We start from the raw sequence: 16,649 nt of genomic DNA on the forward strand, positions 1-16,649 counted from the left end.
ACAAGGGCTGAATATAAAAATTTGGGAATTATTGGCAATAGAAGTTAGCATTAAATCTAAGTGAACTGATGAGGCTTAAGAGAATATATTGAGATAGAGTAGTAAGGGTCTAGGATATGATAATGGGAAAATATCCTCAATTAGGGGACATGAGTTGGATAATGGACTGGTAAAGGAACTTGAGAAAGAGCATTCATTCAGGTAGGAAAACCAGAGAGAATGTTGTAAAAGCCCAGAGAGAAGAAAATATCTTGAATGAAAGGATGGTCTGTACTGTCAGAATTCAATAGTATTGATAATATGTGAGTTATTAGTAATTGGAGGAAGAGCAATTTTAGCTCACCGATAAGATTGGGAGCCAGATTGCTAAGAGTGTAGGAGTGAGGGAGAAAAAAGAAAGTAGAAGCAATAAGTGTAGACAACTTTTTCTTAGTTGGCTGAGAAAGGAGAAAACTAGGAGGCTCATTTGAAGGGATGAGAATTGCCTGAGATATATGGAGTTTATTCAGAAACATTCTCTCTTAACCCCCTGCTCATTCCTTCTACACTGGTTTTGTTGCTCTTGACTTCTCATGACCCCATTTAGGGGAAACATTGGAGTGGTTTGCCATTTCCTTCACCAGTTCATTTTATAGATGCAGAAACTAAGGCAAACAAGATTAAGTGCTCTATTCACTTCACCACCTAGCTGCTCTATTTTTACAAGTAGTGGGTACATAAATAAATGTTGAATTGAGCCACTTGAATTGAGCCAATGTTTACCAAATTACATTAGTTCTTTTCCTTGGCTTCATTTAGCTGAGTTCTAAGCCTCAGTCAAAAGGAAAACTTAGCTCATTTATTCCTGTTCCCTTATACTTAGCAACACAATAGCTTGGGGGTCATTACTGATGCCATTTGCCTAGAGCTCCTTCCCCTTCCCTCTTCTTTATTTCACATTGACTAGATGCCTTTAGGTCTCTGTATGCTGATGAATAGCAAATTTACTTATCCAGGTCTAACTTCTCTGCTGGCTCTCACTTCTCTAACTACCCTTTAGACATCTTCCAACTGGATGCTCTCAAGACATCTTAAACTCACCATGTCCATAACTGAAATTGTCTTTTCCCCTAAATCTTCCCTCCTTCCAAACTTCCCTGTTATTATCTACTTTTCCCTATCTCCCAGGCTTGAAACTTGTAAGTTATTCTTGATTCCTCACTATGTTCTCCTCCTTCCCTTCCTCCCATATCTAATCTGTTGTCAAGACTTGTCAATTTTACCTTTGTGACATTTCTCAAATGTGCCCTCTTTCCCCTCTTCCTGCTACCATCCTCATGTAGGCCTTCTTCTCACTTGTGGAGTACTGCAATAATTTCCCCAGTTAGTTTGCTTGCCTCAAGCCTTTTCCCACTTCAGTCTATCCTCCACTTAGCTGCCAAAGTGATTTTCCTAAAGTGAAGGTCTGACATATAGTACTTCATTGTACATATCAATAAAGTGCAGTGGCTCTCTGTCCCCTCTAGGATTAAATATAAAATCTTCTGTTTTCATATTCAAAACTCTTCTTTAACTTAGTACTTTCTTCTTCTTCCCTTCACTATTGTTAAATTTTACATCATTCTTCCTTCCCCCACTTTATTCCAGTGACACTGACCTTGCTTGGACAAGATTGCAGAATCCTGACTGGCCATCCCTGAGTTCCTTCAAATTCCAACTAAAATCCGACCTTTTAAAAGAAGCCCTTCCTAATCCTTCTACTTCCTTCTCTCTGTTGATTATTTCCCGTTTATCTGTTTATGGTTTGTTTATACATAGTTCTCATGTTATCTTTCTCATTGGACTATGAATTCCTTAAGGGCAGAGACTGTCTTTTGCCTTTCTTTTGTATCCTCTGTACTTAGTCTAGCATCTGGCTCTTTGTAGGTATTAAATTAATTAATAGTACTATCAGCTTCCTTATCAATAGTACTTAGTTGGATGGGGATTACTTCAAGAAAGAAAAGATCCAAAATTATATACACATAATTAAGGATGTTTGACAGTGATTATCTGACACTTCATTCCTTTATTTTATAACATGATCTAGTATTGAAAAATCATAGGTAGGAAGTGATCAGAAATATGACTGTCCTGTCTCTAGCTTTTTTAGTCTCATAATATTAGATTAGGTTCTACAAGGTTCTACAAAGCCCATTTAATTCCAATATATATCTATCCTTTCTACATATAATTAATTTGAGAAGATGATGTGTCTTAGTAGTTCATCTACAATTTTGATTTTTCGAAGATTGTAGTGTGGCAATATTTGTAACTATACAGAATTGGTACAAGATTTAAGTTGAAATTTTTCCCCCATACTCCCCCCCCCCTTTTTTTTTTTTTTTGGCTTCAGATTATTAAAAATACTGTGCAGTTTACCAAATGTCATTCAGCCTATTTTTTTCCTCTTAATTGAATCTTACCCTGGCTCATTCTTCATCTTCAGCTCCAGTTCCAGATATATGAAATAAATAACTAAATATGGTTGCATGCATCTCATAATCAGAATAATAATCATTTTTCATCAATTCAGTTTTTTTCTCACCACACCTATTATAATTTTCTGATCTTTTCTATCTCATCTCTTCATCTTGTGCTGCTTATATTGTTGAAGAAAATTTAAAAAATTTAAATTTAAATTTTTTTTAGATGTATGTTGTTCTTTTCTAATTTTTAGTGAATTTAACAAATAAATTCTCTTTGAGAAACGACAACTTTGACATAAATTCGCTTTGACAAACAACAACTTCTATTAATAAATTATCAAGCTGCTTCCTGATGGCACAGCTTCTCTGGCTACTTTTTCCAGTATTGGTTGCACTTAAATTCATACATCTGGGACTCACTGAGGGTGTTGAGATATTCTTTGCTTCTCATTGTCACTTCCGGGATCTCCCTCTACCATTATCAATAATCTTTTATATATATATATTTTTTTAATATTCAATCTGTATTTATCACCTAGTCAAGATTCTGGTAGCTATTATTGACTGATCTCTAGGATATTTTCCTCCCAGGAAACATTAGGCCTAATGTTAGCTTGGCTCTTGTATCCATTATTGAGGTAAGGAATCATTGAAGATAGAGGCCCCTTCTTCCACATCAGTATAAGCAACAACTGTTGACCATCTGCCACCAACAGTCAGATAAGGCACAGGAACCCTGAGAGTCAAAGCACTCTCATAGCAATAGTCCTTCCAGCAGAACTATTATCTGGGGAAGAAACTCATGTGGAGAAGGGGCCAGTCATCCCCATCAGTTGTCAATCAGCTGCCTTGTACAGATCAGATAACTTGGATGAAGAAACAGTGCACACTGAGTCAGGTACAAGAAGCATTGTGGACCAGACAAGTCAGATTTCTGCCACCATCTTGACCATCATCTCTTCTTTGACCTTGATAGAGACAGTCCAGGACTTTGAATTCAGTAGCCTGAGGAGTAGCATTATTTGTCTTTGAGGAGACATTAATATGTATGACTTTTCCATCTTATTTGCAGCTTAAATCTTCCATCTATGTTGTCTAAGCTATTATAATAGGAGCTGCTTGACATTAGGGACTGTCTAGCTTTTCTGTGTCTATCCCTAGTTCTTAGCTTAGTATTTTGTACATATTTTGTGCTTAAAAGATGCTTCTTTCATTCATTCTTTACTCAAAAAGTTTAGTGCTTGACTCACTGTCTTTATCTTTTCCCAGTTCCTGCTCTTACATTAGATGATTTCATCATACATACTAATTTTCCCTCAAATATCCTAATCTTTTACTCAATTTATACTTTTCCCATGACCTCATCTCAACTGTATACATTTGCCATCACCAACAGTTGTTCCACTTAAAAGTTCATGAATTTTGAGATTCCTTATCTGATCATATTCTCCTATTGTTTTACCTCTTCCCCTGTCTTGCAACCACCAACCCTGTTCTTTATTTTCCAGTCCGTCTACCTCCATTTCTTTTACAGGCCATCATCCTGCCATTTTCTTTCCTTACTCTAGTCCTTGATGAACTACTTCAATTCTTTATTATCCTTTTCTCTTAAATATCTTGCTCTCTTATTACTGGCCAAATCATAGTCTTGTATTAATTCCATAGTCTTCTGCCTCATGATGAATGAAGCTAGAGAAAATCATGAAACTGCTGACTGGAGACAAATTTATGCTACATCTGGGTTCTCATTACTGGAAGGTAATCCTTTTAGAACCTCTGATATACTCATTATTCTACTTGCCCACAGGGCTTTTCTAAAATTTTTAAACTTTTCTTAGGTCTCCCATGGCTCTCACTCTACCAACTTTTTAATGTTAATGAAAAAAATTTAACTGATTGTCTAAAACCTTCTCTTCATTTCAATTCATATGTCTTCCACCACTACTTTCTCCTTCATTAATGTCTTATATAAAGAAGTGCCTTTCTCCTTGCCATTGGCAATATCTAGGAAAGGGAAGGGAAGTAATGGAAAAAAGGGGAAAGCTCAGTTCATGCACAGGTGATTCTATGCAATACTGATTTCTCCTATTGTTTTCACTCTTAATAATCTTCATTCTCTTCCTGTTCAATGGTTTTCCTCCTGTGTGGGTCAGAAACCATTAATAAAACAACTGGATAGCTCTCTAGAAGCAAAGCAAAGTTTATTTACATTCTCGACCCGCCCATCGAGCAGACAATCGAAGGGAGGAGGCACTGTAGGGGATAGGGTCGGCACTTTTATCCCTAAAGCAAATTTCCCTTCCCACCACTGACCCTCATCCTTATTGGCTGAGGATCTTACATTCTAAATGCAGGAACTGCCCAAGAAATTGAACTTGATCAACAAGTACATAGTTGCCCATATTTGGCTGAAATAGGGAGGATAACTAGAAGGGGACTTAAGTATGCCCTTAGGGGGATAACAAGGAGGAGACTTTAAGTATGTCCTTAAGATAGCTGGGAGGAGACACTAAGTATGCCCTTGACTTAAAGTCCTTCAGGCCTACTCAAACTTTGAAATAGATGAAGCCTTACTTGATTTTCACAACTGTCTTGAAAGATCTCATTTTATCTTGTTCATTCCCATATTTGAAGAACATTTATTGTCCTTTTACTGTTCTCCTTGAGAACATTATCTGTAGTAGACGTCTATTTCCTCTCACGCTTTTAATTCTGTAATTTGACTTCCAACCTCATCATTAGAATGAAAACGACTTTCCAAAGATGCCAATGATCTTATCTGGCCTTTTCTCAGTTCTCTTCATATCTGACCTCTCTGAAGCCTTTGATCCTATCAGTTGTCCTTCACCAAGGTTGTAATCACAAACTGTCGATGTCCCCCAGGATCTTTCTTGGATCCTCTTTTCTTCTCCCACCATGCTATTTCATTCGTGATCTCATTAACTCCCATGGATTCAGTTATCAGCTATGAAGGTGATTTCTGAATCTATTTACCCAAACTTAACTCCTTTCTTCACCTTTATTCTGGAATTTCCAACTGTCTATTGGACATTTTAAACTGAATGCCCTGCAGATTTCTTAAACTTACCACGTCCAAAATTATATTCATCTTTCCCCACCAAAGCTCCTTCCTCTTTTGAACTTTTGAACCAATAATCCTCTAAACTTGTAATCTCCAAGTGTCATTCTTGACTCCTCACTCTTACTGCTTCTCCTTTCCCAATCCTATTCTTGCCAAATCTTGTCCTTTTTATCTTTGCAATGTCTTGTAATATCTTTTGCATCTCTTTTTCTTCTAATACTACTATTACCATGGTGCAGGCCCTTATACACCCTCTCTCATATGCACCTCCTTTTCTCCTTTACAACTGCAGGCTTTCATCACTTCATTCCTGGACTATTGGAATAGCCTGCTGGTTCATCTCTCTGACTCAAGTTTCTATTCTCTCCAGTCCATCCTTCACTCATCTCTCAAATTGATCTTCCTGAAGCACAGGTCTGACTATGTCCTCATGGTATATAAACTCCAGTGTTTTCTTGTTACTCTTCTCCCCCCCCCCCCCCCCCCCCTCTCCCCTCCAACAAATATAAAATCCCTTGTCATTTAAAGATCTTTGTAACCTGACCTCTTCCTCTTGAGTTTTTGTATACATATACTTTGATTCAATGGCATTGGCCTCATTGCTGTCTCTTAGTCTGTAGGCTCAATTTCCCAACTCTGAGCACTTTCACTAGTTGTCTCCTTTGCTTAGAATTCTTTTCTTCTTCATACCAATCTCTTAAAGACTCAGCTAAAATCCCACCTTCAAAAAGTTTTCCCCAATCTCCCTTTTGCCTTCCTTCTTTGAGTATATCTAATTTATCTTTTCTCTAATACATTGGTACATGGTAGTTTGTTTATTTTCTCCATTTATTTAGACTGAAGTTCTGGAGAGGAGGAATTGTTTCTTGCCTTTCTTTGTATCCCTAGTGCTTAGCAAAGTGTCTGAACATAGTAGACATCTAATAAAGGCCAGCTGACATGATTTAACTATAAACATAATTTAGGATGTCAGTGTTACCTCTTTCGTGAAAATGATGCATGATGGAGGTGTATTGATATAGTGATTAGGAAGGAATGGCAAATTATGGAAAATATTTGGTAATTGAAGAATATCTAACAGAAGAATGACAATTGGTAGTGGTCATTTAAATGGAAGATTTAGTTATCAGTGTTGTTACCTGTTTTTGATTTGAGAGGAAGAGAATGCTTCTCTTCCCTAGTGCCCCATTATAGGGGTTCTTTTAGGTTTGTCCTCTGTTATTATCCTATATTTCCTATCTTGCCCATTGTATTCTTCTTACTTGAGTGCACAATAATCACAAATTATCTTTTATCTTTGGGTCTCAGTATATTCTATGTTAATTTGATAATCCACTTATTTTAATTGATTGCAAAATATTAGGTTTTCAACATTTTTATGGAGAATTTTAAGGCAACTAGATGGTATAGTGGATAGAGCACTGGGCCTAGATAGAGGAAGACCTGAGTTAAAATCTGGCCTTAGTCACTTAACTAACCGATCTTGGTCAAGTCATTTTTCTTCTGTTTGCCGTGGTTTCCTCATCTGTAAAAAAGATGATAATACATTTAAAAATTTTTGTGAGAATCATATGTGTTATTTGTAAAATCCTGGCATTTGTAGGTGCTATATAAATATTAGTTGTTATTAACTATTATTATTATTACTCTTAAGACCTTATTGCCAATCACTGAAGATAATTTCTAGTATATGAATTTTTGAGTCCCATAAAGTCATGTCATGTGGTTCCCCTGTCTACCTGTAGGATTGATTCCTTGATTGAAGGGAGTGGGGTTAAAAGTAACTTTAGTCTTTTCAGAGAAGGAGCCAGAGCCACAAAATAATTTTGACTTTCTTTAAAATATCAATTCTTTAAAAAAATATTGAGTACCTAACCTGGTACTCTGATAGTCCCTGCCCTGTACCTAGGGTTTTATTCTGGCACACTATTTGAGGATTAGTGTGATAGATCTATATTCTCGTTGACATATTGCAACTTTGCCTTTATCTTCTTATCTTGTGAACCTCTCCTTTTTTCACTCAGAAATCTTTGACAATTTGTGAACCCAATGTGCCGAGTGTCAGCCTCTAACTCTGGTGACATGTCATGTATACTAGTAGAACAGGGAAACATTATTGATTATCCGTTTCACTAACTATATGACTAGTCTGCTTCATTTTTCAGTTATGCTGCTTTCGCTCATCATATGAAAAGTAATAATTTTAAAATGTAAAAATTATGAAAGTGATAGCTGTTTATTTCATTCTTCTTAAATGTTTTAGTGTGGTAGAACACATTGTTAGTATCAAGAACTTTCATGTCCCAGGTGATGATGATGGTGATAGTTTTTGTGGTTTTTTTTTTTTTTTTTTTTGGCAGTTATTCAAACGTAGAAATGTCTCCCTTCCAGCAAATGATGACTCTATGCTTGAAAGTCCTATCCAAGATCCAGATATCAGCTCTACAGTACCAGTTCCTGAGGTAAATAACAAAAAATATATATTTTAAATCATTATTTACAGTATGTTGATGAAAAAAATATAAATGTTAAATATGGCATGTTTTGTGTATTTTTAGGAGGAAGTTATTACTGTTGATATGGTACAAATGATTTTCTCCGATGATGCTGACCAACAGCTTACAGCAACACAGAAGTTTCGAAAGCTGCTTTCTAAAGGCAAGTCTTTCTTTCCATAAAATATCCTATTCTATTCCAGATTTAAAGAGGTTTAAATTTAGGCTCTGTATATTTATTTTTATATTTCTATTTAGTATTTTTGTCTCATAAATAACATTTTAGTGTGACTTTAGTATTTTTGTATAATTCAATCATTAAAAATGAGCAATTTGTATCATAACCTGTTCAGTCATAGTTTAAACATATTTTATCCTCCTTATTGAAAAGAAATAAATGTGGTTTTTAATTATGACGTGTCAGCAGAATGATTGAGTTGTAAATTTATATGTTTGTGCTACAACTAATATATTCCTATCTCTCTTCTCTTTGAATTCTTTGACTTCATATCATCTCTCCCCAAACAGATGATTAGGAGTTTTATTTTGTTAAGAGGGGGGCATAGTTAACAAGGTCATAGTGAGAGTTAGAAAGGACCCTGATAGTCATTTAATCCAGCAACCTCCTTTTACAAATAGGAAAAATGGGCCCAAAGAGATAAAGTGACTTGGTCTAACTCTATAGGTATTACTTAATACAGCTTAATACCTATATATTTTCATATTGCTTTCTCCAATTAACCCTGTCTTTTGTTTAGCTCAGGAACTTACAGTTTGAAAAAATTGTAACTCTACATTTTTTTCCTCAATAGTATTTTATTTTTCTAAATACACATAAGGATAATTTTCAACATTCAATTGTGTAAAACTTTGTGTTCCTGATTTTTTTTCCCTCCCTCCTTCGTCTTCTCTCTCCCAAAACAGCAAACAATCTGATATAGGTTAAATATGCTATCTTTTGCAACATTTCCATATTTGTCTTGTTGTTCAAGAAAAATCAGGAAAAAAAAGAAAAAAAAAAACACATGAAAGAAAACAAACAGACAAGGTGAAAATACTATGTTTCTATCCATATTCAGTCTCCATAATTTTCTCTGGTTGTGATAGGCATTTTCCATCCCAAGTCTGTTGGATTTGCCTTAAATTACTACATCGTTGAAAAGAGCTGAGTCCATCACATTAATCTTGTTACTGTGTACAATGTTCTCCTGATTCTGCTCACTTCATGTAGGTCCTTCAGGCTTTTTCTGAAATAAGCCTGCTCATCATTTCTTATAAAACAATAATATTCCATCATCTTCAGTAAATTTTTTTTTTTTTTGCAATAAGTGGAAGGTAGAAGTAATATTCTTAATATGTGTTTATAATGTTTGTTCACAATAGGGGAAAAAACCTTCTTGTTCAAAAAAGTGAGATGTTTCATGATCACTTAATAGGTTTCTTGTTTTACTTTTGGGGAAATTTTTTTTTTTTTTTGTACTTTGAGGTTATTAAATATTGTTACAGTTTTTATCACAATGAAGAGATTTTTTTTAAAACAGCATTTTTTTAGTCATATTAAATTTTTACAACTATATATCATATATAACTATATAGGATCACAGATTTAGACCCAGAAGGACTTCATAAGCTGATTTCACAGGTGTGAACCAGATTAGAGAGACAATGAAAGACAGAAGGCTTAAGAAGGATTACCAGAATCAAAAGATTTCAATAAAGGAAAATGAAAAGATACTTGGTGCTTTAAGTAGCATCAGTATTTAATTCCAAGTTAAACAGTTTATTAAATACCTACTACATGCAACAATTGCTTATGGATATAAAATTGTTAATAGATGCCTAATTCATAGTGTATTGACAGGATGGGACAGGCATACAAATGAGTTTAAACCAAGTAGAATATAATAGGAAAAGGTCCCCCCCCCTTTTTTTTTTTACCCTGAGGCAATTGGAGTTAAGTGACTTGCCCAGGGTCACACAGCTAGGAAAGATTAAGTGTTCCAGTCCAGATTTGAGCTCAAGCCCTCCTGATTTCGGGGCTGGTGCTTTATCCACTGCATCAAGTAGCTGTCCCTATGACAGGGAAAGTTTCTAGAAGAGAATACTTTTAGTAATAATAATTGTAACTCATAATAAAAACATGAAGCTATAGTTTTACATGGATGGGTTCATTCTTGGGTGTTTTTCTTTAAGTAATTCTTTGCCTAGTACCCCCAACATAAGTTTTTTTTTCCCCCCGAGAACATCTGTGTGCTAAAGAAATGACTATTGATCTATCTAAATCTTTTGTTCTCAAAAACGTACATGTATTCTATTAGAAGATATTTTATAGTTGAAGGTTAATAGGAAAAAAATTGCTTTCAAATTAACTTTGATGATACTCACCTATTTTGCAAAGCAAGAGGAAATCTGATCATTTTTTTCTTTACTGAAACTTATGACCATAATTTTGAGGATTTTTAGGAGTTGGCCAATGAAGACTTTCCTTGCTTTTTAGTGAAAAAGGACCAGAAATGACTTTTAAGATAATCTAGTAATTACTTTATTAAAATTTAAAATTGTGAAATAAATCAATTATAAAATTTCAGAACCTAATCCACCTATTGATGAAGTTATACAAAAGCCAGGAGTTGTACAAAGATTTGTGAAGTTTCTTGAAAGAAATGAAAACTGTACTTTACAGGTAAGTTTTTCTGTTATTTTTCTTTTTATATTTTTTGAGATGACTGTAGACTTATATTAATATAATCTCAATAATAACATAATTATATAGTGCTTTAACATTTAAAAAGGGCTGTTTTCACAGCAGCCTTGTGAGGTAATAATAATAGTATTGTATAGTGCCTTAAAATTTTTGAAGTGCTAAGCAATTTTGTCTCATTTGATTTTTCACAATAATCTTTATTATTTTCTCCATTTTAAGGAGAAAATGAGGCACAGAGCAGTTAACTTACCTAGGGTCATACAGATGAGAAGTATTTGATGTAGTGTTTGAACTTGTCTTCCTAATTTGAAGTTCTGTACTTTTACCCACTCTGATCTCTAATTGCCTCTAAATAGTCCAAGTATTGTTATCTCTTCATTTTACATATTCAGAAACAAGTTTTGAGAAGGCAAATTTGGATTAAAAATCAACAGTAGATAATATTAGACCTTCTAACGTACTTAAATAAGATTACATTTTAGTTCTGTGAGAATACAGTAATACCTACTTCTAGGAAAATGTAAACTTGAAGACGCTGACTTTCATTTTTATCTTAATAGGCTTTATATCTTTCTTTATTGCATGGTATCTACTTTACCATACAGAGTGGCTTATCTTGATGAAAAGATTATTGAAATAAAGAGATTGATGGAAAAAAGTAGAAATAATCTTTAATAATAGATGATGGGAAAGCCCTGACTATTAAAAGAGTTTTTAGGGAAAATATTGTTTGGAAATTTTTCTCTTATGTTTATACATGTTTCTTTACCTTCTTAGTAGATTTTACTTTTTAAAAATTGACTGTCACACTATCTAAAATCGTTCCTCTCTCATAGTGACATTAAAGTTTCTTAGAAGAAAATGATAATTGCTCTCCCATAATAGCATCCTAAATAGGACCTATTTAGATCCTAAAGATCACATGATCTTTGAACTTTTGAATCTTATATAAAACACTTTCAGCTTACTGCTTCTTGGCAAATTAGTGTTTTATTTATTCTAACATTACCCTTTCCAATTTTAAAATTTCATCTTATTCTAAAACTCATGGACTTAAGTAAATAATTACATATTCACCCTATTAGAACTATTCATAATTTTATAAATTTTAGTCACATCCTTCCTCATTTTTTTGTTTTTCCAGATTTAACAATCTTTTTTTTTTTTTTTTTTTTTTGGCCTTTCATAAATGGAATGTGTTTGACACCATTGACCCTTTTAAGTTGAATTTTTTTGGTTTCCTTATTATGTCTAAAACCTTTATCTCAAATTTTATTTTTTCTTAGTTTGAAGCTGCATGGGCCTTAACTAATATAGCATCTGGAACCTTTCTTCACACCAAGGTGGTAATTGAAACTGGAGCTGTTCCAATTTTTATCAAACTCCTCAATTCGGAACATGAAGATGTTCAGGAACAGGTAATTTTTCTTAGATTATTTGTATTCATTATGTTCTGTAAATTTTCTTTGAAAAATTTAGTTTTCTATGATTGTATTCAGTTTTGGTTTTTAATCACAGCTGTTTCTATTATAAAATTAGAGGACCAAATCTTGACTATCTTAAGCCTCAAAATAGTCATGGATTAATGGTACAGTTTCATATAATGCTAAAGAATTTAATTAAACTTTTATGCCCACAAATAAATACCAAAGTCTATAATGCTCTTAAGTAAAATTAAATTGAGTTAATTTTCTATGTATGTAAATTTGTTTATTTTTGTAATTATTTAAATGAAGTAATTGGAATTAGAAAAATAGTAAAGTTTATAATTGTGAATATTTTCAAAGTTGATGATAATTGGAATAGATAATTTTACTTTTTTGTTAGGTGAACACTTGTTTTTCAATGATATCTTTTTTCTAAAATTTGTGCTAAATTTAATTAATAAACCCTTTGGTAAATGTTTTTTTCCTATTAAAATAAGAGCTATAAATTAAATTTTGCTCGAATTAAAAAAATCAGAATAAAAAAAGTTTTCTTCTGATAGCTAAATCAAGTTTTTAAATTCTATAATTTATGCTTGTAAAAGACAGAGCACAAGGAGATTGATGTTTAATGTGACCAGGAATATAATTATTCAGGAGGTATAATTTTGCCATTTTGCTTTATTTTTTTGAGTTTTTAATTAGCCATTTAGTCTATTAGTCTATTAATGTAAGCTGCCATATAACATTATTAATACTTTATCACTATTAAGTTTATTTCTTCTTTCAAAGAAGTTGAAGTATAAGATTTCCTTACCTACTGTTTCCATAACACTAAAACATTAAATTTGGGTACAGAAGAAAACTAAAGTAGTTTTAGAAAGTGTTTTTTCTTGTCTAATTTGGCAAAAGACATTTGATCTGTAATTTTGATATTTTCTCTTATATTTTCTGTTTATGGCAATTTCACATACTTTTTAAATTATTAAAACTATTTCAACTACATGTAACTTGATAGGTTTATACTGAAGCACAGATCTAACGTGTAGTTTTTATTATTAGAAATTCTAAAATGGTCAGTTCAGACTATGGTTGGGAATTGCAGTAAATATTGTCATATCACCCCCTTTTTTCTTATATTGCTGATTTCTTTTCGTCATTTTGACCAGTCTCTTTCTTTTCCCTACTTCATCACAAACAGTCCCTTTTATTTTCTCTCTGAATAGCAGTGCACAAATTCTTTTTCTCCTCCTTTCTTCCTTTGAGTATTCCAAGTAAATTGAACTGTGTAAGTATGTGTGAACAGTAGTGAGACTTGAACTGGATTGTATTGGCCATATCATATTCTGTACTGTGTTGCCAGCACACTTGTAAAGTTCTTTAGTATAGTTTCAAAATTAAAGTGGCCTTTGTTATGAAAAGTTGCTTCTTTCTTTGTTTCTTTGTTTGTTTTTGTTTGTTTTTCTTTCTTTCTCTTCTCCCTCTTTTTCTTTCCCTCCCTTCCTTCTTTCTTTCCTTCTTTCCTTCCTCCCTTCCTCCCTTCCTCTCTCCCTCCTTTCTCCTTCCTTCTTTCCTTCCCTCCCTCCCTCGGCCATCTGGAAGCTGATAGGGACCAAAGAGTTTAATAAGCAAGTAATAAACTTAAGAAGTTTGCAGTTGTATTAATAAGATTATAATATACAGATTAAAGTCATATTGTATTTATGTGCCTTGTGCTGGCTAGAATGAATCTAAAGTGTTATACCATTTTGAATCCATTGTTATCAGAACATTGACAATTCAGTTTGTGAATGGTAATAGAAGCACAAAATTCCAAAGTTTGAAGAAACTCCAGAAATCATTTAGTTCATTTGCTAATAGGAAGACTGCATCATCACTCTGAAAAGCCGTTATTAAGTGTATGCTTAAATCTCTCCACTGTTGAAGAATTCAGTACATCCTGAAGCACTCTATTCTGTTTTGAGGCACTTTTAAGCTTCTATTAATTTGAAATCTTTTGTTCCTATAGATTTCATGTATTTGTTTTAGTTTTGCATTCTAGAGCCAAGTTAAAATAAGTAATATTTCTTGTACATGACAGACCTTTAAATGCTTGAAGAAAGCAGCCAGATTTCTACTTAGTGGTCTTGCATCTGAGTGAAATTTGATACACATTTTCAAATTTGGAAGGGTTCTCAGAGGCCATCTAATTCACCTCTAAAAATCTATAAGAATCTTTTTGGTAGCATTTATGACACTTATTTATTCTGAGTCTCATGGGACATTTTAGAAATTCCTTTATCAGTTAAGGCACTTTGTGATGTATAGTATTTTTGTCATTGTTCTTTATGACATCTTTCCCAGAAATGAACATAATAAGCAGATGTGTTATGATGATGGTAGAATACACAAGAACTACCATTGCATTGGGTCTTGATATCATGGTTCTGTTAATATAGGCTAATATCACTTTTACTCTTTTTGGTCTTCTTTCTCTACAGTTGTATTAAGCTTATAGTCCAATAAAATCCATACATCTTTTTTATTGTCTAGCCTTATTATGTCTTTTCAATCCTTTAAGCAATTATTTTTTTAAATCAAATGTAGGAGTTTACATTCATTCCTGTGAAATAGCACCTCATTAAATTTGGCCTACTTAAAAAAAATTTTTTTTTAAATAATTAAAAAAAAAATTTGACCTATTTTGTCCAGCTTTGAGGAAGATTTTTATATCTCATTTTTGTCACCAATTGTATTAACTATCTCTTCTTGCTTTTTATTATCTTAAAATTTGATAACCACATTTCCTCCTGTTTACATCATTGATTAAAAACACTGAACTAGAAGGAACCCTGACTACTATACTATAGACTTCCCACCAGGTTTGCATCAGTCCATTAAGTAACAAATTTTGTGTCTTGTCCTTCAACTGGTTGTAAATCCTTCTTATTTTACTATTATATAATCTTTGATCCTTAATGAAAGGTTGTGAAGTATTTTGCTAAAATCCAGGTATACCATTTCTGTGACATGTTTTACCAATCTGATAATTTTGTTAAGCGTAAATAGGCTTAGGCTATCATGGCTTCCTCTTAATAAGTGTATGTTGATTTGTGTATACTGCTGTTTCCCTTTTTAAGTTTTGGACTCTTAATAATAGCATTCTAGAGTTTTGCCAGGAATTGAAGTTAAATGCACTCATAATTTTAGAAATCCTTCCTTTTGTTTGAAAATTTCTATGTTTGCCCAGTCTCTAAGCTGTTCTTTTTTATTCACCTTTATTTTTTATAGTTCAGCATTGCATTCACAAGCTTTCTGTACCCTGGGATTTATAATTTATCTTAACCAGATGACTCAAAGAATATAAGGAGCTCTTTTACTATATCTTATCATCAGTATTAACATGCACATCTTTTATTCTATTTTGATTTCAGGGTATTTTGATATATAGCAAATGGGGGGAAAGTTATTTTTTACCCTCTTTCTATCTCAAGCAGCAGATCTATTGTTTCTTTCTTTTTTTTTTTTTTTTTTTTTTGGTCCTCATGTAGATAAATAACTTAGCATTTGCTTCTGCTTAGACTTATATTCTGACAGAGCATTGCCATTCTTCAGAATTTTTCATTGATTGTATGTCCTTGTCATCATCTTTCTGAAGTCACAAAATCATATCAACCTATCTAGCTATTTTCCATTTATTTCCTATCAGACTTAATTTAAACTTTCCATATTAAGAAAACTTCTTTTCTTGTCCAAAACATTGTACTAAACTTTAAAAAATCTGTTCTAAATATAAGATTCTTGTCAGATTATACCCAGCATTTCCATTCTTTTGTTGTTGTTTAGTAATTTCAATTGTGTTCTACTATGACCCTATTTGTTTTTTTCTTGGTAAACATACTAGAATGGTTTTCCATTTTCTTTTCTGGTTCATTTCACAGATGAGGAAACTGGAGGCAAACAGCATCTTGCACAGGTCACACATATTAAGTGTTTGAGGCCAGAGGAGTCTTCTAGACTCCATGCCTAGTACTCTATCCATTGCATCACCTATCTACCTTTATCAATTAACAGACATTTATTAATTGTCTACGAATGTGTCAGGCACAGTACTATAGCACTGGTAATACAAAAACAAAAAAGAAAGTTATGATTAAGGAGCTCTAGACAACATAATTTCCACCTAAGAATGTATAGAATAAATATGTGGTAGTTAAGAATGTAGGGCATATCAAGGAAGTAAGGGTTCAGGGAAGTGATAATAGGGAATACATTCTAGGTATGAGAGACAGCCAATATAATGACATAGAGGTAGGAGATTGTGACCCATGTGTGACAGAGAGACAAGGTTATGTTGTTTGAACTTGAGTACAAAAAAGAGAGTAATATATAATGAAACTTGAAAGATAGGGTAGGGTCAGGTTATAAAGGACTTAAAGCAAAACAGAAGTTTATATTTTACCCTAACTGCATTAGAGAGCCTCTGAAGTTTAAGTAGGGAAATAATATGATCACATC

General features: G+C 33.2%; 1 protein-coding gene across 2 annotated transcripts in view; it reads left to right on the forward strand.

The window, feature by feature from the left end:
* Positions 1 to 16,649, forward strand: part of KPNA5 (karyopherin subunit alpha 5) — a 61,781-nt gene that overhangs the window by 7,127 nt on the left and 38,005 nt on the right. For both annotated transcript variants that reach the window (XM_051997601.1, XM_051997602.1), the window contains 4 exons: positions 7,890 to 7,991; positions 8,088 to 8,187; positions 10,613 to 10,707; positions 12,015 to 12,146. In XM_051997601.1, the coding sequence (XP_051853561.1) occupies positions 7,890 to 7,991; positions 8,088 to 8,187; positions 10,613 to 10,707; positions 12,015 to 12,146 (429 nt within the window). The remainder of the gene's footprint in view (positions 1 to 7,889; positions 7,992 to 8,087; positions 8,188 to 10,612; positions 10,708 to 12,014; positions 12,147 to 16,649) is intronic.

The sequence above is a fragment of the Antechinus flavipes genome, chromosome 4, assembly GCF_016432865.1.
Source record: "Antechinus flavipes isolate AdamAnt ecotype Samford, QLD, Australia chromosome 4, AdamAnt_v2, whole genome shotgun sequence".
Classification (NCBI taxonomy): Eukaryota; Metazoa; Chordata; class Mammalia; order Dasyuromorphia; family Dasyuridae; genus Antechinus; species Antechinus flavipes.